We start from the raw sequence: 26010 nt of genomic DNA on the forward strand, positions 1-26010 counted from the left end.
GGCATCGTTTTCTCCATCTGGGTGGCCTCGACGCAAACGTTTACCTGCATCGTGTACTATTTTATTTCCCTATGCACGACGACGATCTCCAGCCAGTTTGTTCTCGTCTGCTGCTATCTGCATCGCCTGTCGGGCGCATTGCTATCTCCGCAGCGGACTCACACAAACCGCACAGCACGGCACAGCAGGATCCACTCGTATCGGCATCCCTACGTCGCGGCATATTCCTCTCCGCCCACGCGGCCATCTTCCTCCGTACTGACAAGCGACCTCTAACTAAGTTCGACGTCACCCTTCTTCCTCTCCTCTGGTCGACCATGCTGAACGGCCGTGGATTTCCCGTACGCCAGATTCACTGGTTAGCATTTTGTAACTGTGGTATACGGGTAGTATTTTCCACGTCGTGGTAAAGCATGTGCCTCTCTTTTTTTCTCTGCGATTGCATACACGTGGGAACGGCGCAGACGGACACATTAATACCACCATGGCATGGCAGATGTCGTCGACGAGACGCTGGCTGCGTATGAAACAGCAATAAGCCGGGTTCTGTTCGTTGGGTTTCTGTTTCAGCTTTTGCTACTTCTAACTTTGTAAAATACATTTTTTCCGTTTACATATGAAGCTGAGAAACACGTCCGAAGGTGCTTTCTGCAGCTTCTGAAAGGAAACATCTCCCGACGTGCTTTTCAGTTTTATGTGTAAACGGAAGAAGTGATTTTTAGAAAACTAAAAGCACCAAAAATTGAATAGAAGGCCAGACAGACGGAAAACATGCTAGTTGAGCTTTAGGTTTTGGTATCTCGTAGACCGAAGCATGTACAATAACTTTAGTACGGAGTATTACTGAAATTTTGAGATAGTAGGCTCGGTTGTCGCAGCATGTGCCTTTTAATTGCAGTCAGGAAAACAGGTCCAAGTCAGCGGATGTATCTGGGTCGTGCCAGGCAGGCAGGCAGGCAGGCAGGGGGAGGCTCCGCTTCTCTTGGGCGGGCGGGCGTGGGAACCGAGGCTCGCGCGAGGGGGGGCGCATCGTGTGGACCGCGCCGCCCGGGCCCGCCCCCCGCCGTATAAAGGCCCGGCCCAAGGATGGTCGACCTCCCCGCACCCTCCATTACGAAGAAAACAGAAGAAGAAACCCTCGCGGCCGCTCGAATCGCCCTCTCTCCCTCTCTCCTCCACAAGCGCTCTTCCTGTCCTGTCTCTAGCGCGAACCGCGGGCGGCTCCTCCTCCAACAACAACAATGGCGGCTGCGGCGGCGGAGATGGCGGTGGGATTCATGGCGACGACCACGCGCGCGGCGGCGGCAGCGGCCAGGCCGGCCTCGGCGGCCGCGCCCCCGCAGCCCAGGAGGGCTGTCGCGGCGCGGGTGCTGCGGACCTCCGCCTCGGAGACGGTGGCCGCGGATCTCGCCACCGTCGGGGCCAACGGCGCCCTCTCCGCCCTGGTAAGACTCCCTGTCGATCCCTCCCTGCACGCACGCTCAGCAGAGTGACCATGCTCTCGGCTCCCCTGCTTCCCTCACCCCTGCGCGCTCGTTCTGCCTGGAGATTGACTTTTTCTCCGGCTCTCGGTGGTACGATGCGGGCCGTCCGCTCCTTAGAGCCGGTGCCGAATTCGTCGCTTCGAGCTTGCGCAGCTCTCGGCTGTTCTGATCCCGAGCACCGCGCTAGATTCGCCGTGTCGCGTTTTGCTTGGATTTGCTCGGTTGGGCTTGTAGAGTACTGTCGTCGAGTCCTCCTCCTTGCCCTGGTGATTAATTCGAGCGCCACGTTTGGGGCTCCGGCCGCTGTGATCTGCTCCAGCTTGCTGTAGCCTCGTCGTGTTGACATTTTGATCCGCTCATTTCCGCCGCATTATGTTCTGAGGACCGCATGTCCTTTTTACCCTGATTTGATTACACAGCAAGCGTAAACCAGCAGTTCAAACTGGAAAAATGGTTGCCTTATTGTGCAGAAAGCGTGTGTGTTTTTCCTACTTGGTTACTCCCAACATGGAAAACTGAATGGGAGATTTAGCTTTTCAAATGGTTCGTTCGTCAGTGACAGATTTATCTTTTTCATAATGCAGAGCAATAGTGAAGTTACTGCTGACGCCACCTCACAAAATGCTGTTAGGAGGAAGACAAAGATAGTTTGCACCATAGGCCCCTCGACCAACACTCGCGAGATGATATGGAAGCTTGCAGAGACTGGAATGAACGTTGCACGTATGAATATGTCGCATGGTGACCACCAGTCACACAAGAAGGTGATTGATTTGGTGAAGGAGTACAACGCACAGAACACTGATGGCAATACTATTGCTATCATGCTGGACACAAAGGTATATCACGGTTGATTGCATTAAATTTGAATGTAACAGTCAAATGCGTTGAGATGACTGAATTTCAGTCATGCAGGGTCCAGAAGTGAGAAGTGGGGATGTTCCAGAGCCAATCATGCTCGTGGAAGGTCAAGAGTTCAATTTCACGATCAAAAGAGGGGTGAGCACTGAAGACACTGTTAGCGTGAATTATGATGACTTCATAAGCGATGTTGAAGCTGGCGACATACTCTTGGTGGATGGTGAGGACTAATCTGTCACCATTCAGCTCATATTTTGCCGTGCATGTTTAATTCCTCGTTAAAGCAAGCACATGCCCATGTACATGCATTAATATCTTTTCTACAATTGTTCCTGGTTCCAATACTTTTGCAATCTACTGCTTTTCATTCTTTCAGTGCTCAAGTTGTTGGGCTTGTATTACAACTGTCCTGTCTTGTACTATATCAGACTATTTGTCTCTCTTTTGAAGTTGAATAATTTTGCAGGTAAACTGTGCAGAATTTTACTCTTACTAATCAATCACATATTGTTTGTTTTACAGGAGGAATGATGTCACTTGCTGTGAAGTCAAAAACAGCTGACACTGTCAAGTGCGAAGTAGTTGATGGCGGGGAGTTGAAATCAAGGCGCCACCTTAATGTCCGTGGAAAGAGCGCGACACTGCCATCTATAACAGGTTTGTTGGTATCTGCTGCGACATGCTCAATTGCCACATTGTTGCGCATAATCGGTCTGACATGCTTCTGCCCCAATAGAGAAGGATTGGGAAGATATCAAGTTTGGTGTTGAAAACGGTGTTGATTTCTATGCTGTTTCCTTTGTGAAGGATGCCAAAGTTATTCATGAACTCAAGGCCTACCTGAAAAGTAATGTTCTCTCTGCTATTTATGGAAGTCCTGGATATCTATTATGGGAGCTTACTCAATATTTTCTTTGCTCTTTTCAATTCAGGTGCTAATGCAGATATCCATGTTATTCCAAAAATTGAGAGTGCAGATTCAATTCCAAACCTCCAGTCCATTATTGCTGCTTCAGATGGGGTAAGACATCACTTTTTTTCATGTTACAATAAATATCAACTCCTTTCCACATCTAAATGCCCTTAAATAGCGGTGTAATGAGAATTGGATTAAGCAATGTTTACTGCGGGGTCTTTGGTGGTAGGGATGGCATCCGCAGGGTATGGGTACGGGTTGAGCCTTCCCATACCCTTACCCCTTCTCTTTGAACTTACCCGTTACCCGTACCCATACCCGGCAACGGGTACAACATTTTCCCATACCCATCACCCGTCAGGGTAGACGGGTACCAGTGGGTAAAAACACCATTAATAAAATTTGATCAACAACAACATGTTCCTTAGGAACGGCATCATATTTGTCAAAACCGCATCAATTTCGTCATAAACAACACTATATTAACAAATTATAAATAACAGCCACAGATAAAAGGATAATATATCATTTAAAACAGTAAACGACAGCACAGCGCACCTGTGAGAGTTTATTATACGGGTGAACGGTACAAGGGTATGGGTTATGTATTCCCATACCCGTACCCGCAATACCCGATGGGTATGAAGTATTTCCCATTTACGTACTCGTGGGTTAACATTTTGGCCCAAACCCGTACCCTAATGGGGATTTACCCGCCAGGTAAGCGGGTTATGGGTACCCATTGCCATCCCTATTTGGTGGTAGTTCGAACCTGGAACACTTTTATTGTCTTAATTCCATTGCTATCATGACTGTATATGTAGACGCATTCTGATCTTATGTAACATCAAATAAAACAAATATATGTATAATAGGCCACCTTCATGGACTTCTTTATTATTACTAGATATTGAACTTCTTGAAATGTTTGTAGGCGATGGTGGCTCGTGGAGATCTCGGTGCTGAACTTCCAATTGAGGAAGTACCTTTACTACAGGTGAGCTTAAAATTTATGTATAATGTTAGGCGCACAATAAATACTCGAGTATCTTTTTTTTGCATATGCTCAAAATGCAACCAAGCATCAATTGCATTTAAATTGCAACTAGTTGACCTTATACAGGAGGAGATTATCAGGACATGCCGAAGCATGCAGAAACCAGTAATTGTTGCCACAAATATGTTAGAAAGCATGATAGATCATCCAACTCCAACAAGGGCCGAGGTCTCTGACATAGCAATTGCAGTTCGGGAAGCTGCTGATGCCATTATGCTGTCTGGTGAAACTGCGCATGGAAAGTAAGATTTTAACTTGTCTTAGGTTTTAAATCCCTTATCAGTGTGTTCTTATTGATTGCATTCAAGCAATTAAGTAAGCTCTCCTAGAGGCTACCGATCTACATTGGTAATGATAAATTGTGATTTGACTTGCCTCTGGATATCTTTCTGTGCTTAGGTACCCATTGAAGGCAGTGAAGGTGATGCATACTGTGGCACTTAGAACAGAATCCAGCCTTTACGACCCAACTAAAGCTCCCAGTCTTGTTGCACGTCCACAGGTATGACTGCATCTTCCAGTTTCGGTACCTTCAAATCACATTTTATTTTATGTTTACTGTTTAGACTTAACTGCCTTTCACCCTTTTGACTTAATCTTTTGTTTTCTCGTGATTATCTTGGTAGGCTCTTCTCAACGATGATTTTTGCAAAAGCCAACTAAGTAAGATGTTCGGATCTCATGCAACGATGATGGCTAACACCCTTCGTACACCAATCATTGTGTTTACGCGTGTGGGTTCCATGGCTGTCCTTCTGAGCCACTACCGCCCCTCGTCCACCATATATGCATTCACAAATGAGTAAGTTAATTTGTGCTTTTTTGCCCATGCCATCCAAACATTAATCACAGTGCTTGCCTCATATGAAATCTACTTTGAAAGTATATTGTGCATTGATGTGTGATACCTAGCATCCATTCAAGTGAATGACCAATTCATCAAAAGGGGGAATAGGTGCTCTGCAGCACTGACAATGGCATTCCTCTGTTTTTGCAGAGTACGAGTGAAGCAACGGCTGGCACTCTATCAGGGCGTGGTTCCTATTCTCATGGACTTCTCTGATGACGCAGAAGAAACTTTCTCAAGAGCAATTAGCAGCTTGCTGGTAAGTCCATGTGTTTCACACTGTTGATCTTTCATTGCTATTCCGACAATAAACATCCAAGTGTGTATACGAAGTTATGTTTATTCCCTTACTCTGTACCTTTCTTGGGTTTCTTGGATGCTTCCACAGGATGCAAAATACATGAATGAAGGGGACTACGTGACCCTGGTCCAGAGTGGTTCGAAGTCGATCTGGAGAGACGAATCTACTCACCACATCCAAGTGAGGAAAGTACAGTGCTGATGCAGAACAACGCAGAAGCATGCCGGTCTCCTCCCCCCTATCAGAAGAGAAATTTTGATGGCACCTTCAAGTGTTCTCCACTGTGTCACGTTATGGCTACGTCCGAGTAATTTTTATGGAAAACATTGCTACGTCGAGCCGTAGCTTATGTTAAATTTACTTGTAACATTGAAATTTTTAATACGATATTCATTCATACTCTATGGTTTGCCTTCGAGCACTAATTTCCAGTTTTGTTGCCCTGGGAATTGAATAGGAGCAGCTACCAGAGTGGTAGAATTGGATTATCAAGATTGTAGCAGTAATGTGATATTTCCTCTTTTTGTACAAGGAAAACTGTGAACCTATTTGACTGAAGGGACCGGTTTAACGTTTATTTAGAGTTTTTGCGATATCAGTTACCAGGTAATCGAATGTATTTTGTGCAAGAACAAAATTTAGTACTCTTGAGGAGCATGCTAACCTCAGGTCAAATTACGCGTAGTACTGTCATTGTGCGAATAAACATGCCAAAATGAGGAGCATGAATGCATGGCAACGAACTCAAAGATTCTCGGTAGATATAAGCAGGAGTCTTCTTTTGACACGGCCAACATCACCGATCATGCCACGATTTCTCTCGCGTTGCTCACTTTATTTCGACACAACTAACAACCAGAGCAGTCCTTCCGCCTGCTTGCCAGCACCAAGAAGCAGAGCACGTGTAGCTAGAAGAGCCCGAGGCTCTCCGCAGCAGCCTCAACGAGGACGTCCGACCACGGGACGGTGCCGGGGTTACGGGCGGAGCAGTTGCGGCGGATCTGGCCCTGAGAGCCCGTGAGCACGTTGATCTGCCCCATCTTGACCATGGACACCCCGAACTGACGAAAGAAGTCCTTCTGGCTCTGCGCAAACCTGCCCACGATATTCCTGGTGGCGCCGTTGGTGAAGAGGTCCTGGTCCGACACGAACAGCCCTTCCCTGTTCACCAGGTTAACGTAGTACTTGTTGTCGAACCTGTTGGGCGTCCTGAAGTCCAGCTCCCTCCGTCGGTCGACGCCTTTAGCCGGGCACGTGTTCTTCAGCTGCCCAAGGAACGACGGGCTGATGGTCGGGTCCGGCCGCGGGAAGAGCCGGTCCTCGAAGGAGCTGCAGTGGGCGAGCCCGATGGTGTGGCCCCCGGAGAGCGCCACGAGGTCGGCTTCGTCGAGCCCGATCCTCCGGACCACGTTAAGGAGGCCCGGGACCGTCGAGCTCGGCGCCGGGAGGCCCGAGAGCACGTCCTGCGGCGTGGCGAAATGGGCGCTGTCGCGGCGGCCCAGGGGCACCGGGTAGCTTGGCCCGCCGGAGAAGACCACGGAGTCGCGGGCCGCGAGGGCCAGGATGTCGGAGCAGGAGACGACGGGGCCACGGCACTCGCGCTCGAGCCGGTCGCGGATGTCGTTGATGGCCTTGAAGGCGGAAGGGCGGAGCGTGAGGTTGGGCGGCGCCTGCTGCTCGCCGGGACCCGTGGCGGAGCCGTCGAGGAGCACCGAGGCGTCGCAGCCCTGGACGAAGCAGTCGTGGAAGTGGAGGCGGAGGAGCCCCGCGGCCAGGCCGATGTCCCGGCGCACGGCGTCCTTGACGAAGTCCCGGACGATGGTTTCTGCCCGCGGGCAGCTCCGGCGGTAGAAGTCGAACGACAGGCCCGGGGCCACCGGCGGCTGCTGCAGACTCGCGTTGTCGACATTCTCCTCGGGCTCAGACGTTGCAGCGAGCGGTGCTGAGGCCATGGCCAGCAGTAGGATTGCTGCTGCGGCGAGCAGAGGAGCCCTGCTCCTGGCACGATCCATCTTTCTCCGTGCGTGGGTGTGTTGGGTCAGTCGGTGGAGGGGCACTTGGTTGCTGTGCCCGTGCCGCGTGCAGCCGTGCATACATGCGTAGGTGCCTAGAGCCCTTGGTTTTATTTATAGACGTGTCAGTCGGTGGAGTGACACGTCGATGGACACGTACGATCGTGATGCATGCAAAACTGGAGGATGCATGCCGTCGAGGGGGACCGCCTGGCCAACATGCATGTTGGCGCTCGACGATGTCTAGGTGTGGCAAAGTATGTACGGAGTGCTCCGTAGCAAAAGCTCTTATATTTATGTATAGAAATCTTCTTTTTGGGGTTGAATCTGGATTAATCGTGACTTGGAGCACCAACAGCCTCTGTGAATCAATCGTGTAGAATCGTAGAGATTCCGCGGTCACACGTCAGCATTGGCAGGTCCGCAGTGACCCGAGAAGAAAAAGTCTCGATCGATCGTGAACCTGCGACGAGGATAATACGACGAGGACTAAACAAATCAGGCTGGGTGCCAAACTCACTATGAGCGGTAGCTTGTCCACGTAAGAGGCAGACCGATCGAGGAGGTGGTGAGATGGCGCGCATTAGTGTATATTGACACATGGCGCATGCACCCGGCCACGTTTAGAACTGTCGGTCATACGCACCTGTACTACGTGGAGCAAGCAGGGGTTGATCGAGCCTTTTTCTTTAGCACAGTCGATACGGCGTACGAGTACCAACTAACAGAACAGGACGCATGCATGCACAGCCCGTGAGGCTCTCCGCTGCTGTCAAAATAAATTTAATAAAGAAAGTGTACGATCGTGATTTTTATCACGAGCTCGTAATTGGCAGGGTCCTAATCCGACCGCGTGCCTGCAGAGTCCATGTCCGACTCGGCATGTATACGTACGTGCGATACCGGTCCAGCCCCAAAATAAAAAGGCCGGCTGGGTAAAGCCTAAAGCCCAGCGACAGGTTGAGGAGCCAAGTCGTTATTCCATATGGCAAAATATCACGTGAAAACCATCTCTACGATACAAACTGTGAAAATTTCATCGAAAGAGGTTTAAAAAATTCTCAAAAAAATTACATATGTTAGAAAAGTGATGTTTTATATATGTGCAAAATTTCAATTCCAAACTCAATGGCATTTGGTAGCAGCGAAAAAACAAATTCTGCATGAATAGTGATCTTTCGATGTCTGACACTATTCATCGTAAATTTTTCTTTTTAATTCCTTCCAAATGATTTTGACTTTGAAATTGAAATTTTGCAGGTTTGTAGAACATCACACTCCCGACAATGGTATTTTTGTAGAATTGTTTTGAAACTTTTAAACATGGTTTTTATGAAGTTTGCACGGTTTGCACCGAAGGAAGGTTTTCACCAGATACGCCGCCATTCCAAATTGCTAACAGGATCGACAAGTCGAAGGCATATATCGATCGATCCGGCGTCCATCCATCACAAACACAACGAGTCCATGGAGGTAGGCGCTGGCGTAGGAGCGAATAAGAGGCATCCTCTGCTGGACGAAGAGTTGCAGCAGAACCGGAGTTGGCGGCGGGGCGTGGCGGCCACGAGGCCATGGAGGTGGACGGCGGCGTGGGCAGGAAGAAGAGGCCGTTGGACGAGGTGGTGGAGGAGCCAGAGTTCGTGGCGCGGGAGGAGGATTGGTCGTACGCCTTGGAGGAGATGCCCAAGAGGCTCAAGTGCAACTTAAGGGGGGAGGAGGCCCGTGCGCGGGTCCTGAAGAAATACCCGCACCTTGACTCTGGGTTCGCGGAATGCATGGCTCAGAGCTACCGTCTCCAGGCCTACACCAAGGCCTGGATCCGCCGGCACGACGCCGACCGGGTTCAAGTCCCCCAACAAGATGGCAAGTCCGGTCACGTGCCGGATCTTGGGAGCGTTGTAACGGTTTTTGTCCGGTTTCCCGTCAATTAACCGGGAATCAAAACTTCTTTTTAACTAATGAGATGAGGCAAAACTTTTGACTCCGTTTCGGAAAAAAAAGTCCGGTCACCTGTAGTAATCTAACTAGCTAGGCTTTTTTTGCGGCTTTAATTCGCTAGAATTAGATTCTTGCACGCAGTCTATAAATATTTATAGAGGTATTTTACGGTACCTTTTGATACTAGAGGAAGGAATGAGTGGTAGAACGTCAATTAGCAGGGGCATTTATATTGTTTACCGTAAAACACCTCTATTTATATCCTTCCGATACATAATTGAGAATTTATAGGCTGTGTATCTGGTGAAAACCGCTATTCGATGCAAACGTGCAAACTTTTCTTGTAGGCCATCCGATCAAAAACATACAGTTCAGATTAAAGGGGAACCCTCAAACCACTTAAACGTATTTCCGCACATCCCACGCGAGACGACCTTGAGCTCTGCCAGTCATGATGTTCCGTCCTCCGCCGGTCCTGTTCGGGAGCTCCGTCCGTCCGCTCCTACTTTAGGTTTTCATGCCGTATGTTGACTTTTGATTGCTGCTATGGAATTAATGTTAAAGCAATATGGCATTCTTTGGCATCAGACAAGCTTTTTACCATGTCTCCAATCGCTTGTCACATGAGCGCTGCCGGTGTCTCGAAGGGCAAGCCTCCATTCATCCATTTTAGGGGTCTTTGGACAAATGGGGATGGATAAAATACCATGTTGTCCAATGGGAGCCTCAATTTTCCCACCCCATTTGTCCATTTTGACCATTTTTCATTTTTCTTCAATTTTGCACTTGCATGCATGATCTGAACATCGTTTACAATTCAAAGGCAAATATAAAAAATCAGACATAATTAAACACCAATTAAATTCATTCAACATATGACCGTCAACTTGGAACCGTGAAAAAAAACTACAAATACAACATATCCGTTCAAAACTCTTGACTGCTATACCACATACACAAAATTCACCTCTGTGGTGGCATGCTGCTATACGTCAACAAGTACTACCGCTGTACTGCATACACAGAATTGTAATCACAAATGCAGATAGAATTCATTTTATCAATAAACAAACTGAATTCTCCTCATCAAGTGCAGAATTCAGTTTCATCACAAGGATAAACATTAAAATGCTCAAAGAGAGGGAGATTGGCAGAGTAGAGAGCATTCTACTATGACTATTGGGTTGGCAGGGTAGAAAGTAGTCTGTAACTGAGAGTATATACCACTCAAATAACACTATTCTTGTAACTACTGTCAAGAATAATCAGAACTAGCAGGTCTGTACTAGGTACAACAATGAAACTGAGAACTTCAAGTCACATAAACGAGGCTTGACAAGTATGAAACTGATCAATTGCATCCTGAGTAGAAAGAAATGAGGAAGGATGCCGAGCTATTTTATTCAAAGATAGAAAATGTAGACAAACAGAGGAGGCCCCCACGTTGCTCTCAGCGGGCGACTCGGGCGGCGACCGCTCCCCCAGTGCCGCCACCTCCCTCCCCACCCATCTCCTCCTTCGCCGCCGCCTGAGGCAGCCGCCGGCAAGCCCGGGGCGTGGCCAACGACGGCGGCGGCGAGGACTCGGCCCTAGAACGCTCGCACCTACAACAACTCGCCGTCCCCTTCACCAACTCGCTGCCCCAGGCGTCGCCTCCTCCAACTCGCTCGTTCCAGGCGCCCATGGCCAGATCCATCGGTTTTCGGCCCGGATCCGGCGTCTGTCGGGCCAGATCCGTCGTCATCCTCCATCTCCTTCCCACCCGCATCTGCCGTTTGGGCTCCGGCTCTGTCGGCCAAAGATGCTCGCTGCGCACGGTCTGCCTGCCCGCACGATCCATGGGCTAGATCCGCCATTATCCTCCATCTCCTCCGCCGCTGCCTCACCGCCTGCGCCGGGAGCAGTCATCGAACCTCTGGCCGCTCCTCCACCTCGACATCGCCTGGAGCGGCCTCGCCCTCCTCAGCCTCCCCTGCCGTCCTCATCCTCTGCCCCGCACCCCACCCCACCCCAAGTCACTAAACACCATCGAACCCATCCCCCTCGGATCCCGTGACGACACTTTCGGTGCTCATGCTGATTTGGGATATGCATCGAGCTCTCCAATTTTGTCCGGTCCTTCCCTCCGTCGGCTCTGGCATTGCCATGGCCTTCGGTAACCACTGTCTGCAGATGACAGCTGTGGTGGCGGCACCGCCTAACGAATGGTGCCGTGGCTTGGACTTGGAAGTCTCTATACACCCTGTGATGCGTTGTCCCAAGATCTATGGCTTGCAGATGGTAGCCATGGAGGCCACATCCTCCTACCGAAGATGGCCGTGATAGAGGGTATGTGTGCCGATCCAATGTCCACCTTTTGGTTCTGAGTGTTCAACTTTCATCTTCGTCCTCCCTAGCCTACGTTCATCCATATTGCTCCTCATGATCTACACCTAGCTGATGTCCGGTTGCTGTTGCCTCCATCAACTCGTCACTATATGGTACCCTTCAATTACACTCCCAGATGGCTAAAACCTCCACTCTGAGAGATATTATCACTAGTGGTGCTCTTTTGAGATCATGACACACATTTGTACCTTTTTCTTCCCAACTCTTCTGGGTTATGACCACCCTTTCGGTGGAAAATTTGTGTATCTTGTTCATGATTGATGAGCTTGATCCATCTCCCGTTCTTTGGCTCCCACATTTCCTCCGAGACAAAGCCGTCCTTTCGTTGGTGAGCTCTGAAGGCGTGGATTTGGGGACAGTGCAGTTTCCATGTTGGGTGTGAGTTGACGGACTTGTCTGTTGGTTTTGGTGTTGCTACTCTTGAGCTCTCATGGTGCTACCCTTGTTCTCGCTCCTCGGTGTTGTCTCTTGGCATTTGTGCTGCCATCGACAACCCCCTCCCTTCCTGCTAGTGCTCCTTGTTCATGGTTGCAACACGGCCGGTGTTGTTCTATGCTTTCGCCTAGACTCAATTAGTTTATGTTTAGGAGACTGTTATTGTGCTGTCTTGTAATCTTGTACTTGGTTTTTGTGTTTTCATTGTACTTGCTCCGGCAAGATGTATTGCCCCTCGGGCGCGTTTGAGCAATATATTCAGGTGGGGAGACTCTCTGCCCCCGGTGATTCCTAAAAAAAGATAGAAAACACTGACGAGACATACAAAAACAACACCTTCAACAACCATATCTGCATCTCTTCATCTCCTTACCAAAATTAAATCATCTCTCTGGATCCATCTATCTTCTTAATTCTCTCTAAAATTGCAACTAGCTTGGTACTTGATCAAATCTATTGAATCAAATCTTCTAAAGGGTTTTCATGCTTTTGGTAATCCGAACGTGGAAACAATAGTAGATGGGGCAAAACAAGCAACCAAAACAAATTGAGCAAGAAAACAGAGCAGCGTGGGGGCGGCCGCGGACGGAGCAGCATGGGCGTTGCTAGCGCAGAGGCAGTGGTGGCTCGTCGAGCGGCGCGAGCGCGATTAGCCGCAGTTGGACCATCAACGGGTCCATGGCGCTCTAGGCGGTGGGAGGACTAGCGGGCAAGGTTCTCCTACACTTCGACAACACAACCCTTCGCGAGGAACCACCGATTCAGTCTCCTCTTCCTTCCACGGTACGCTGGGCAGAAACAGAGGTGACCGGGGAGCGTGGCGGTGGGGCACAGGGGAAGTCGGGGCACCGTGAAAAGGGAGGCGGAGACGGGATCTTGAGAAGGGAGAAGACAATGGATCTAGTGACTGGAGGACAAGGTTAGGCGACGGAGCTTTCGGCGGCGCGAGGAGAGGAAGAGGCGGCGGCGAGGGAAGAGACGAGGAGGTGACGGAAATCGGGTTGAAGGAGACAAAGTCGGAGCGAGATAGAGGAAAAAACAGGTGTGTCAGGTGGGCCCGACAGACAATGGGAGTTCCTATTCTTTCCTCAAATTCGGGAAGAAATGGGGGAGCTGGACAGAATCTGGACAATTGGGGTTTTTTCTTATCTCTTAGGGCATCTCCAAGGGTGTGCAAAATATCAAGTTGTCCAATGATAACCTCCCATTTGCTTTTTCATAAGTCTTTGACATGTAAGCAAAAAAGACAAGTGGATAATATTTGGATGAGTTTTGCATAAATGGGGAGTCCCCATACTCTCCCCAAATTTGGGAAAGAAATGGGGAGTGTGAACCACTTTTGGACAAATGGGGGTTCCCATTAGGTTGTGTATTTTGTTCTTAGATCCCATACGGACAGATTTGGACAAATGGGGAGGATTCGTGGATTACCTTAGGAGATGGCATTAGGTTGTTGTTTTTACCTGGACCCGTATAATGAAAAAGTTACGAGCGATTTTGTTGAAGATGCCGTCATGTAATGCACTCGCATCATCTAGAATTACCAAATCATCAATATCTCAATCCGAAGATCCGTACATCCACAATTTCAATCTGTACAGGAACGACACGAGAAGAAAAGATCATTAATCTGTCGTTACAACATCCACCATTGGAGTACATCAGTTCTTCAACAACAGAAAAATAGTGGGGGATCCCAACGGCAGACTGCAGATTCGGGTGGCCGTCGCTGCACCCTGTTCGCCTTCTCGGACGGGGCCTGCAGAGGGAGGAACCCAGATCACCGTCGCACCAAGGATCACGGTCGCCGTCGCGTACGGGCTCCTAATCTCGTCCTAGGCGAGTGCGGCGGCGGCTGGTACCAGGGAGATAGCATCGTCCTCAAACTCGACCCCTATGTGCTTCTCTGCTTCTTCGTATACTGTGACTCATGGCTATGAACCCTCACGGCATTAGGACGAATTAGCCTGGTATTGTTAACCGAGGGATGACGTTTGCACCAAAATTTAATTGAAGGACGAAATCAGCAGTATAAATATTTGAGCGACGAAAAAGACACTTATCTTTTTTAATAAACTAGCTAAATGTCAGTGCTCTGCTACGAAATTAAGAATTTATGTTATGCATGAGTTTTTAAATATGTGTAGTTCGTATTTCTAAAATTTCTGACAAATAAAAATTATGTCAAAATATTATTTTTGAAAAATACAATTACTTTTCAAAGTCATGAAAAACAATCCAGCATAGTCAAAAGATCGTGATATCATGATACGTATAGAATGGGTGGCAATTAGATGATCCCGTAGCCTTCAAGAGGTAGTTTTGTTGGAGTGAACTCGCGACCACCAACTCAGATCTTTATCTTTTTTAATTTAATTAATAAACTGAACGTGATATATATTTTTATAGTACACTCATATGATTTTCTAAATGTGATATTTTTCTATAAATTTGGTTAAGACAAACTACAATTTATTATACACGGAGGTAGCATCCAATTGTTCTAAAAAAAAGGTAGTATGTGTAGTTAGATTAAAAAAAAATTGCTATCTCAGGAAAGAAAAAACACCGCATGATCGAGTGCGGTCATCAGCTGGATCATACGCCACGCCACGCCTAGCATTGGTGCACACAATGCTTCCAATCCACATTACAGTGCCGTGCTAGGCATTTTCGAGCTATATATCATTATTTCAACAAGCTTAGCAGATTCAACTTAGCATATCAGGTTTTATTGGCCCGGCTCCTGAGAACTTTTCAAGTCCATGTCATCAGGGTCGGTCGCCTGGTTCTCGATGTGCAACACGTCAAGCGTAGATACCGCGTATATGGCCTTGGCACGATGCAACAATCATCATGGGACCTGAATAGGAAGAGAACGTCCGTTACATGGCTATGTTCTTCTGGATTTAGTTGGGTGTTCCTTACCATGAAAGAAAAATCCATGAACAAGGGACATCTATCAAATATGGCTAAGGAGTTTCCAGTCAGTACTAACTGCTGTCATGGACTACTCCAAACTTGGGAGGTTACAACTTACAAGGGAAATAAACCGATTCCTTTTTGGGGTATGAGAATTAAGGTGGTATCTGGATAATGTGTATAGGAAAGAGTGTCATATGGATGTGAACAAATTTTCGAAGCAATGAAAACTGAAAAGGATTGTCAAATGCACCGCCGTCAGTTTGGGTCATTGTACAGTTTTGGCTTTGTTTTTCTTCTTTTGCCTTCTTTCAATGTTTTTGGCTTTTTGTAACTTTCGCCTTCTTAGCACTTCTTCTAATTAAAATGACAAGCTAGGTGCGGGTTTGAGAAAAAACCGCTGTCAGCCAACCCTGATGGTACCCTACCAATAACACTTTTTGAACAATAGTAATCATTTTATGTAATCACCTTGCTACTGCTGGTTATCTCACTCAAAAATTGTATTTATAGAAGATGGTAACCTTTTTGCTCAAATTTCTTATATGAAGGTTGATCAACACTGCAATCAGTGGACCCTCCTTGCTGACCCTCCCGTATTTAGCTTCTGATATGCCTTTTTCAGGTACTCTGAAGCTGCTGGTGTTGACACATATATATTCAAGCAAAAAAAACACTGGTTACAAACTGACAATAAAAGAGCCATAAATCAGTACTAAGATCATCCAGGATGCTTGCTGCAACTAATGACAATAAAATAAATGTAGAAATGATCTTATAGTGCTATTTTACCTTAGTGCACATATATAAAGTTGAGAACAAAGAAAATCAAGAGATGTAAAAAATTAAAACAAAAGCGAAACGAGTTCTAAGAAAATAAATGTAGAAATGATCTTATAGTGCTATTTTTTTTGTGAGGAACTTATAGTGCTATTTTACCTTAGTGCACATATATAAAGTTGAGAACAAAGAAAATTAGAGATGTAAAAATTTAAAACAAAAGCGAAACGAGTTCTAAGTTCGAAACCAAATAGAAAAAGAAAAAGGAGACAAAAAGGTGACCTGTTTGAGACTCCAACATGCGTCCTCAAGAGCAGAGATAATTTGCACGAACCACCAGACCATGGAACAGTTGCATATCTATTTGAGTTGTTTACTTTTATTAAACCTTGCGGCCATCGACCCCGCTCCCTTCTCTTCTTCCTCGGTTCCTCCCTGTCATGTACTCATGTTCCAGTTCCCCGCCCGGCCTAAACCTCCTCTTCTTCGGTTCTTCCTCCCCGTCAAGTTCCAATTCCCCGCGCGGCCTAAAGAACCTCGGAGCTCTTCGTCTTGTAACAACCTCGAAGGCGGGTGGGCCCACCTAATAACCGCCTCCGGCCTCTTCCTTCCTAGCGCGCGCCATGTCTCGCTGGCGGCCACCCTGCGCTATAAATAGCTCCTCCTCCTTCTCCTCCCCCGTCTCCTCCCTCTTCTCTGCAGTCACCAAACAGAATCATGAGCGGACACGCTCGTGCGTGCGGCGCCGACCGCCGCCGCGACCGTGGCGCCCGTGCGCGCGGAGGCCACCTCCTCACCGCCCCCAGCAGACCCACTGGCCTCCTCCGCGCAGCGAACAAGTCCGCGCCCCTCCTCATCGCCGCCAGCAGCCCCACTGGCTTTCGCACCGCGGCGAACAAGGCCGCGACTTCCGTTTCCCAACCACGTCCATCGATGAAGCCGCCCGATCCCCTTCCCCCGCTGCTCCCTATTCCAGCCGCCTCCTCCGCCGTCCAGCCCCAGCCTCCTTCTCCCCTCCGGCGACCCTCGCCTCCTCCTCGTCGCCAGCGCCCCCCCCCCCCGTCTTCCCTGCTCCCCGCCTTGCTCCCCCTTCCCGCCCACCCCCCTCGCCCCTCGCCTCCAACCCCAACACACCCTCAACTCCGTTCGCCGCCTGTCCCCCTTCCTCGTTGCAGACCCGAGGATGCCTTCCTTTCCTTCTGCTTAGAATCCTATCATTCCCCCGTCTGCTCCGCCTTCTCCCCCCTTCACCGCCGCGTCCCCCTGTGGATCTCCAGGTTGCCCGGCTCTGCCGCTCCCCGCCGTTTTCAGGTCGCCAACTCCCTCAACTTCCACTTCACCTGCCTCTCCGACCGTTTCCGTGTCTCCTCTCCGGCGCCAGGTGTCTTCCAGACGTCCGTATCCTGCGCCGCCGTTTCGGATGCTATGCTTCGCCGCGGCCGGTTCACTTTCACCAGCGTTGATCTCCTCTGCCACCCCTCTCTCGAGCACGCTTCCTCCTTTTCGAATTTGGTTGGGCCCCCCTGAGCCAAGTCAACGCTCCCGCCTTCCCCCTTCGCTCCGTGTTGTCAACGGCCACCGCTGACTCCCCCCATATTTTTTAACCCTCCCCCCTTTGTCAACTCCAGTCTGCCCCCTCCGGTCTTATGCCGACGTGGTGCGGTCTCCAGTGGACCCCCCCTGTCTGCCCTTGTCGCCCACTCACCCCTGCCAACTCTGTCCCACCGCCAACTCCGCCCCTTGCATGTCCTCTCGTCGATGCATCTCGGTGCCGCGTGGCGCGCATCGCCCCCCCCCCTCCCCTCCTGTTCTCACGTCTGCCCGCTAGCCCCACCATCCCCCCCATTAGATCCCCATCCTGCGGCTCTCGTTCATCCCCCCGCGGAGTCGCCGAGGTCGCCCCCCTCCCGCCCGGTGCAACTGATCGCCGACCGCTCTCCTGCTATAGCGCCTACCTCGCCATCTGTGCCGTCGACTACCCCTCTGACCCCCGCCGCTCTCCTATCGCTAGCACCTTCTCGGCGTCCCCCCTTCTCTCCCCGCCCTGACCGACCCCCTTTAAAGCGATGCTTTCGCTGTCTCGCTTCGGACCATTTCCTCTTGGTCTACCGTGATCCTATGAAGTGTCGCCACTGCCTGCGCTTCGGCCACCGCCGTGCCTCCTGCCCCCTCTGGTCGCCTGGGTGGCCTCACTTCGCCACCATGCCGCGATCCCCCTTCGCGACCCCCTTCCCCAACGCCCCCCCCCACGCCGCCAGCCGGCCAACTCCGCCTTCCCCGTCACCCCCACCCCAATGTCGTACCATCTCTCCTCCCTAACAACCCCCCCCCTCCGCCGATCCCTTCCCCTCCGCCCCCCAGCCCCGGCTACCTCCCTGGCTGACGCCGAAGACCTACTCCCTCCCGTCCGCCCCGACTTCCTTGACGTCTACATGTCGCCCGTGGACAGGCAAGACTTTGCTCACCTGGGCATCGCCTGCGTGGAGCCTGAGAGCGCCAACCCCGCCCCCCTGGTCCGTGGCACTCTCCTTGCTCACTCCAGCGTGGCGTTGAGGGTAGGCTTGCCACCTTTGCCCATGGCACTCACGTCGTGGTGTTCCGGTCTCCCTAGAGTCGGTTGCGTGCCGAGCTGGAGGGCGCCTACCAATTCCAGGAGAACACGGTCTGGTTCGAGAGCCACGAGCATGCCGCAAACTTGTCGCGCTTCGAGCATGCCGGGTTTGTCAGCCTCTCACTCGAGCACTGGAACCGCCATCACATCCAGTGCTCCGTTAGCGGGATCGGAAACCCTACCTGGATCGAGGAGTTCTGCCTCACTGGCGCCGATTACTCTGCGGTGGTTGTTGTCTACAAATTCAACGACTACTTCGCCGTTCCCGACGAGTTGCACGTCAAAAACGAGGACGACGTCATCTCTTTCATCGACGTCTTCCGCATCCGGCGCTGGGGCCTTGGCGATGGGCCCCACTCGCCTTCGCACTCCCCGCCCTACGGCGGTGGGTCTGATGGGCGTGGCGGCGGCAGCGGGGACGATGGTCCTGGCGGAAGTGGTGGCGGCAGCGGGGGTGGAAGACCCGGCGGCAGCAGCGGCTGGAGGTCCGCCTCTGGCGACCCCTCCTCCTCCCGTCGGCGTCGGGGGTCCCGGTTTGGCGCGCCTCTCCTAGAGATCTCTGGCGGCGGGCCGCATGGCGCTCCGCGGCCGCGTCCATGGTGGCGTCTCTCCCGTGCGATCTCCTCGACCACGCAGACACGCGTCCCTGTGCCGTTGTCTCCGATCGCGGGGTTTCGCGCCCTATTCGCCTCTTCTTGGTTGTGTCTCCGGCCTACTTCCACCTCCTGGTCTTGGGTCAGGCCCAGGGGGAGGTGGGCTTCTTTCGCATCCCGCCTTGTGTAGGCCGGGTGCCGTTGGCCCAGCGGCACGAAGGCCTGGTCCATGTCAACCTCACTGCAGGGTCCATCGGCTTCGTCCAGGCGATCTCCAAGGGCGTGCGTCGCGCCTCTGTGCTCTCCTTTGCCGTGTTCGCGTCCTCTCCTCGTGGCGCTGATCCTGCTGCCCTCCTTGCTGCCGAGCTTCCCGCCTGCCTCCGTCAGCACTGTCCTGCCGGCTTGTGTGTGGCGTCAGCCGCCCCGACTCCTACACTGAGACTCGGGTCCGTGCCGGCCCTGGTCGTGGCGCGCCCAGATCCTCTGTGTGACGATGCTGCTGTTGTGGGCTCGCGCCTGCTCCTGGTCGCCTGTGACGAAGCCCCGTCAGGAAGGCCTCCCGGGAAGCAATGAGTCCGGGAAGCCTGCCTCAAGGAAACGGTCCTTGGTGAAGGTGAAGCTAAGGGCCAGAATGTAAGAAGCCCCCGGGAACCCCGATCCCGGGAAGCGGAAGAAATGCCTCCCGGCAACTAGCCGGGTGCGCTTGCCGGGAGGGGGGACCCCAGCAACCCACGCGCGGGCATGCAGGCGGGGCCCGCAGAACAGTGAAGACAGGACAAGACGGCGGGCGCAGTGCATTTAATGCACTGACAGCAGTCTTATCAGCAGGTCTAGTCTTGCTTAGCAAGGCTAGGGCGACTACCCTACGAACCATTTTTTCTACCGTGTACAGTGGACCGGGTGCTGCATGGCGTCCAGCGTGGATCAGCAGGAGTACTTTTCATATGGCTGTGACACGTGTCTAGGAGACGTGTCACGCTGCATGCATTGGCACCTATGGTATCCCCTTGTCTACAAAAGGAGGACCGATGCCACCGGTCAAAGGGTCCGATCAGTCTTAGTTTGAGCCCTAGTTAGAGCCATCGCCAAGTAGCTCACCGGGAACTCCTGGGACACCTTGTAAGCGACATATACAATCTTGAATACAACCACAAGCAGGACGTAGGGTGTTACACCTCCGGGTGGCTCGAACCTGGGTAAATTCTCGCGTCCACACTTCGTGTCTATCGTCACGCCGGCGATTGCCGGAGCGATCGCCTCGCCCTCCACCGAACCAAAAAAGGGGTGCTTGGCATCCCCGATGCCGGAGACCCGTGCTCCGACATTTTGCGCGCCAGGTAGGGGGGCGTGCAGAGAGCTTCGGGTGACCGCCGGCGTCATCGTCTTCAACACCGGCTTCTTCGTCTACGACATCTTCAATGACTAGTTCGCCATGCCGCCCAAAAAGGCAGACGAGCCCCGGGTCGACTTGCGCAACACCCTCGCCATGCGCACTCGATCCCACGACGCCACGCGTGTGTCGCAAGTACAAGGGGACCCCCTCCACAGCAGCAGCAGCACCCGCTGCTGCCAGCTCCGCCTACTAGGCCGTCGGCGGACAACCGGCTGAGGGGGCCTGCAGCGCCTAGCGCTAGAGCCAGCCGCGTGAGCGACCACAACGTTGCGCGCGCTAGCCAGCGAGTCGACTCGCGGGCTGAAGACGCGCAGCGACAGCTGTGCCACGACCCCGGTGCGTCACGTGCGACGCCAGCGGCGTCTCGCCCCACACATCCGAGGGCACCAGGTGACAGGGCAGAGGGTAGCCGGTCGGAGAACCGGCAGCCTCCCGCCCAGACCCCGACGAAAGCTATCATCGCCGCGTGTGTCATGGTGCGCTTTGAGCCACCGCAAGGCATGCCGGAGCATTAAGCATGGAGTGCAGAGCTGGACGCGCTCCTCGCGCTCGTTGCCCAGCAGCCGCAAGGCGAGGGCAGCCCGGTTGGTTCAGGCCGGGGAGAGAACCTGGGATGCGGAGACGCGCCCCGCGTCTCGGGGAACGGAGAACACCCTCCCCCGTCGTGAGGGCAAGGAGGCGAGGATCCTGTGGGGTCCTCGGACTCGTCACCGACCGTCATGCCGGGTGACACGCGAGGCGTCCTGAACGCCCGCCAGCAGGAAGACCTCCGGCAACGGTGGAGCGCCGGCGCCGGTGTGAGGCTGAACGCCAGCATCCGGAGGAGCAGGAAGATGCTCCCATGGGCGCCGATGACAGCTGCGCTGCGTTCACTCGCGAGCTGCGCCGGGTGACATGGCCCCGCAAGTTCCGAGCGTCGACTCTCGGGACGTACGACGGGACCGTGAACCCCAAGGACTTGTTGGAAATATGCCCTAGAGGCAATAATAAATATGTTATTACCATATTTTCTTGTTCTTGATAAATGTTTATTATCCATGCTATAATTGTATTAACAGGAAACTAAATACATGTGTGCATAAATAAACAAATACCGTGTCCCTTATACGCCTCTACTAGATTAGCTCGTTGATTAAAAGATGGTTAAGGTTTCCTAACCATAGACATGTGTTGTCATTTAATAACGATGTCATATCATTAGGAGAATGATGTGATGGACAGACCCAAACCTAAGCATATCTTTTGATCGTGTCACGTAAGTTTAAATTGCTAATGCTTTTAATATGTCGAGTATCATTTCCTTAGACCATGAGATCATGCCACTCTCTAGTACCGAAAGAATACTTTGTGGATATCAACCGTCATCTCTTAATTGGGTGATCATAAAGGTGTTCTTCAGGTATTTCGGAAGGTACTTGTTGGGTTGTATGGATCAAGACTGGGATTTGTCACTCCATGTGACGGAGAGATATCTCTGGGCCCTCTCGGTAATATAACATCCTAATGAGCTTGCAAGCATGTGACTAATGTGTTTAGTCACGGGGATATTATATTGCAGTACGAGTAAAGAGAACTTGCCGGTAACGAGATTGAACTAGGTATGGTAATACCGACGATCAAATCTCGGGCAAGTAATATATCGCGAGACAAAGGGAATTGAATACCGGATTAATTGAATCCTCGACATCGTGGTTCAGCCGATGAGATGTTCGTGCAATATGTGGGAACCATTATGGACATCCAGGTCCTGCTATTGGTTATTGATCGGAGGGGTGTCTCGGTCATGTCCACATGTTCTCGAACCCGTAGGGTCACACACTTAACGCTTAATGTCGCTAGGGTTTGATGAGATAAAAGATGGTGATATCGAATTATTATTCGGAGTCTCGGATGGGATCCAGGACATCACGAGGAGCTTCGGAATGATCCGGAGATAAAGAATTATATATGAGAAAAGCTGTTTCAGGGTTTCTGAAAGGTTCAAGATATTTTCCGGTATGGACTGGGAATGTTCTAGAAGGCTCCGGAAGTTCTCAAAAGGTTCTGAAATGTTTCAGAATATTCTTGAGAATTTAATTGGGTCTCTATAATAATTGATTAGAGCAATCTAATTAGTTATCCCCTAATGGGCCTAGGCTCATTAGGTGGAAAGAGAGGAAATGTGGGGACTCCACCGTACGTGGAAGTAACGTACGTGGGGGGAGGCCGGGCAGAAGGAGGAATCCTTCTGGGACTCCCCTGGCCGGCCCTAGCCTCTTCTTGGAGGAGGGGCAAACCCTGGCCATCACCCCGTATATAAATAGAGGGGAGGGGCAGGGGGAGAGGATACACCAAGCCCTCAGCTGGATCTCTCTCCCCTGAGCCCCTCTCCTTCTCTCCCATGCGCAGCGAAGCCCTGCCCGCGGAGCTCTCCACCATATCCTACACCATGCCGTCATGCTGCCGGGATCTCGTCAACCTCTCCCCCTCGTCTTGCTGGATCAAGAAGGAGAAGACGACATCAAGCCGTACGTGTGGATACCAAGGAGGTGCCGTACGTTCGGCATTGAGATCGATCTCATCGATAGTACCACTACGCCAACAACGATCCCGTGATCGTAACGCTTTGTGGTCTACGAGGGTATGATGCTCCTAATCCCGCTCGTTACTTACATCTAGTAGATATTATCTTGGGTTTCTTCCGCATTTCTCGTAGGAAATTTTTTGTTTTTCTTGCAACGAACCCATCAGGAATTCTCCTGACCTACACGTTGGGCATGCACACTATCGGTGCGACGACAAGGTCAGGGCCAACTGGTTCCCGATGGTCCTCAAAGGAGCAGCGAGGACTTGGTTGCTCAACCTGCCCGCCAGGTTCATAGCCTCCTGGGCTGACCTGCTCGAGCAGTTCCTGAACGCGTTCCAGGGTGGCTACAAGCGCCCGGGAACCATGGCGGAAATGCACACGGTAGTGCAGAAACCGAGGGAGACGTTACGGGACTTCACCAATAGGTTCTCCAGCCTCTCCTACTCCATCCCTGAGGCGGAAGCGGCCGCCATCATCAACACGTACGCCATCAACGTCCGCGACCCGTTTCTCACGCACCGGATCTGGACCACAAGGGATCTCTACGCTCTCGCGCACAAGTGCGCGATGGCCGAGGAAGGGCGCTTGGCGCCCGAGCTTGCTGCCAAAGCAGCGGCAAACCCACCTGAGGGCTCCGGGAAGAAAGGCTCCCGGAAACGCGGCGGGAAGCAAGTGCTTGCCGCGGAGCCAGGGGCTCCCCAGAGGCCCACCAAGAAGGGGGCGTCGGCGGGAGCATCGGGAAGCAAGCTGGCAGCGGCCGCGCGCTGCCCCATCCACACCAACGCCACCCACGACGCGCAGGGCTGCTGCACTCTCCAGACCATCAAGGAGAAGCACGAGAAGCGCCACGAGGAGCGCCGCGCTGCGGGGGCTTGCTTCAACTACGGGGACATCGGGCACCTCTCCCGGGACTGCCCGAACAACCCCCGCGGCGGAGCAGGCCGGGGCACAACCGGCGGCGACAGAGGAGAACCCGCGGGGGGTCGCGGTCAAGCCCGTGGCGGCAAGGACCGGCCTCTCTGAGGACGCGACAAGGCTCGCGCAGAACAGAGCGAGGATGACTGCAGCAACGACGCCGACGATCCCGGGTTCTAGGAGCCTCGCGACGTCACCAGCATTCATGGGGGAGCATACGCTCTCACATCTCACGCTGCCGTGAAGCGGCTTACGTGTGAGGTCTGCGCCCTCCTCCCTAGCGTGGAGGCACAGCAGCCGTTGAGGTGGTTGCATGTGCCTATCACCTTCAACTCGGACGATCACCCGATCCATTCCTTGGGGTCAGGGGTACTGCCCCTCGTGGTGTCGCCGATCATAAACAATGTGATGGTGACCAAGGTACTGGTGGACAGGGGGGCAAGCCTCAACCTGCTGTCCGCCAAGCTGGTGGAGAAGCTTCAGCTGCCCCTGGAGCAGATGAAGCCCACCGACCCATTCCGGGGGATCAACCCCGGGGTGGTGCAGCCCATGGGGCGAATCACGCTCCATGACCTTCGGTTCCTGGGAAGCGTTCCGGACTGAACACATCGTTTTCGATGTAGCTCATACCCCGTTGCCATACAACGGGATTATTGGTCGGCCAACGCTGATCAAGTTCATGGTGGCAACCCATGGCGCCTATGGCGCGATGAAGATGCCGTCAACATACGGCGTACTCTCGATCAAGTGCGACCTGAAGGACGCTGCTTGGTGCGTGGGCGAGGTCGTGAAGACCTCCGCAGTGGCGGACCCCGGCGACTACGACGTTGCCAGGGACGAGGATCCACGTGCGGGTGGGCAACCCGCACGAAAGAAGGCGCGAGCCGCTCCCGGACAGGACGCCGGGGGCAGCTCCAGCTCCAGCCCGCGCGTTAGCAAGGGCGTGAAGCTGAAGGAGGAGGGCACCAAGGTCAAGAAGGTGCCCCTGCATGCCGGCAACGAGGCACGCACCGTCTCCATTGGTGCGAGCCTCGGCGACAAATAGGAAAGCGCGCTCGTCGCCTTCTTCCGGGAGAACTCTGACGTGTTTTCTTGGGAGCTGTCAGATCTTCTCGGAGTCCCCAGGGAGGTGATCGAGCATCGGCTGGCGGTGCGGCCAGATGCGCGGCCCGTCAAGCAGAAGGTTCGCTGGCAAGCACAAGAACGCAAAGACTTCATCGAGCAGGAAGTGGAGAAGCTCAAGAACGCCGGGGCGATCAGGGAAGTGTTATACCCCACTTGGTTAGCAAACCCTGTTGTAGTCCCTAAGGCCGGAAATAAGTTGTGCATGTTCGTAGATTTTACTGATCTTAATCGTGCATGTCCTAAGGACCCCTTTCCTGTACCCCGAATCGATCAAATAGAAGATTCTACAGCAGGTTGTGAGTCTTTGTGCTTTCTGGATGCCTTCTCCGGCTACCATCAGATTAAGATGGCAGTCGAGGACGAGGAGAAAACAACGTTTATCACCCCGGTTGGCTACTACCGTTGCACGTGCATGCCTTTCGGGCTGAAGAACGCGGGCTTGACATTTCAGGGCGCCTTGCGCGAGTGTTTGGGACCCCAGCTAGGCCAGAATATCGAGGCCTACATGGACTATATCATCGTCAAGTCGCGGCGTAGGGACTCGCTCGTCGGCGACCTGCAGGAGACGTTCAACAACCTTCGCAGGATCAAGCTCAAGTTTAACCCCGAGAAGTGCACGTTTGGTGTGGACTCGGGGCACTTGCTGGGCTTCCTGGTCTCTCACAGGGGAATCGAAGCCAACCCACAGAAGATCGAAGCGATCAAGAAGATGGAGGCACCCCACAAGGTTAGAGACACCCAGCGCCTCAACGGGTGCACTGCGGCGCTTGGGCGTTTCATCTCAAGGCTGGGCGAGCGAGCCCTGCCTTTTTTCAAGGTAATGAAGAATAAGGGTCCGATCAATTGGACCCCCGAGGCGGAAACGG

The 26010-nt window shown here is 52.2% G+C and overlaps 2 protein-coding genes across 2 annotated transcripts; one reads left to right on the forward strand and one right to left on the reverse strand.

Moving 5' to 3' along the window:
* The first annotated feature begins 1095 nt into the window (after window positions 1-1095).
* On the forward strand, window positions 1096-6049 carry LOC100830749 (pyruvate kinase isozyme G, chloroplastic). The gene is made up of 12 exons (XM_003574314.4): window positions 1096-1445; window positions 2069-2323; window positions 2400-2565; window positions 2868-3002; window positions 3082-3192; window positions 3278-3366; window positions 4196-4258; window positions 4385-4560; window positions 4718-4820; window positions 4945-5120; window positions 5316-5424; window positions 5554-6049. Exons 1-12 carry the CDS (start codon window positions 1242-1244, stop codon window positions 5665-5667), a joined length of 1701 nt encoding a protein of 566 aa, XP_003574362.1. The 5' UTR covers window positions 1096-1241; the 3' UTR covers window positions 5668-6049.
* Window positions 6050-6159: 110 nt separating this feature from the next.
* On the reverse strand, window positions 6160-7760 carry LOC100842458 (cationic peroxidase SPC4). The gene has a single exon (XM_003572059.3). It carries the CDS (start codon window positions 7557-7559, stop codon window positions 6375-6377), a length of 1185 nt encoding a protein of 394 aa, XP_003572107.2. The 5' UTR covers window positions 7560-7760; the 3' UTR covers window positions 6160-6374.
* Between the last annotated feature and the right edge of the window lie 18250 nt (window positions 7761-26010).

This window comes from Brachypodium distachyon, chromosome 3 (assembly GCF_000005505.3).
Source record: "Brachypodium distachyon strain Bd21 chromosome 3, Brachypodium_distachyon_v3.0, whole genome shotgun sequence".
NCBI classification, from domain to species: domain Eukaryota; kingdom Viridiplantae; phylum Streptophyta; class Magnoliopsida; order Poales; family Poaceae; genus Brachypodium; species Brachypodium distachyon.

Bases quoted from the DNA above. Each gene is read 5' to 3' on its own strand.
- LOC100830749 (XM_003574314.4), top strand. From the start codon at position 1,242: ATGGCGGCTGCGGCGGCGGAGATGGCGGTGGGATTCATGGCGACGACC. The intron at 1,446-2,068 runs GTAAGACTCCCT...TTCATAATGCAG, and splicing joins ACGGCGCCCTCTCCGCCCTG to AGCAATAGTGAAGTTACTGC. The intron at 5,121-5,315 runs GTAAGTTAATTT...CTGTTTTTGCAG, and splicing joins ATATATGCATTCACAAATGA to AGTACGAGTGAAGCAACGGC.
- LOC100842458 (XM_003572059.3), bottom strand. From the start codon at position 7,559: ATGCACGGCTGCACGCGGCACGGGCACAGCAACCAAGTGCCCCTCCAC.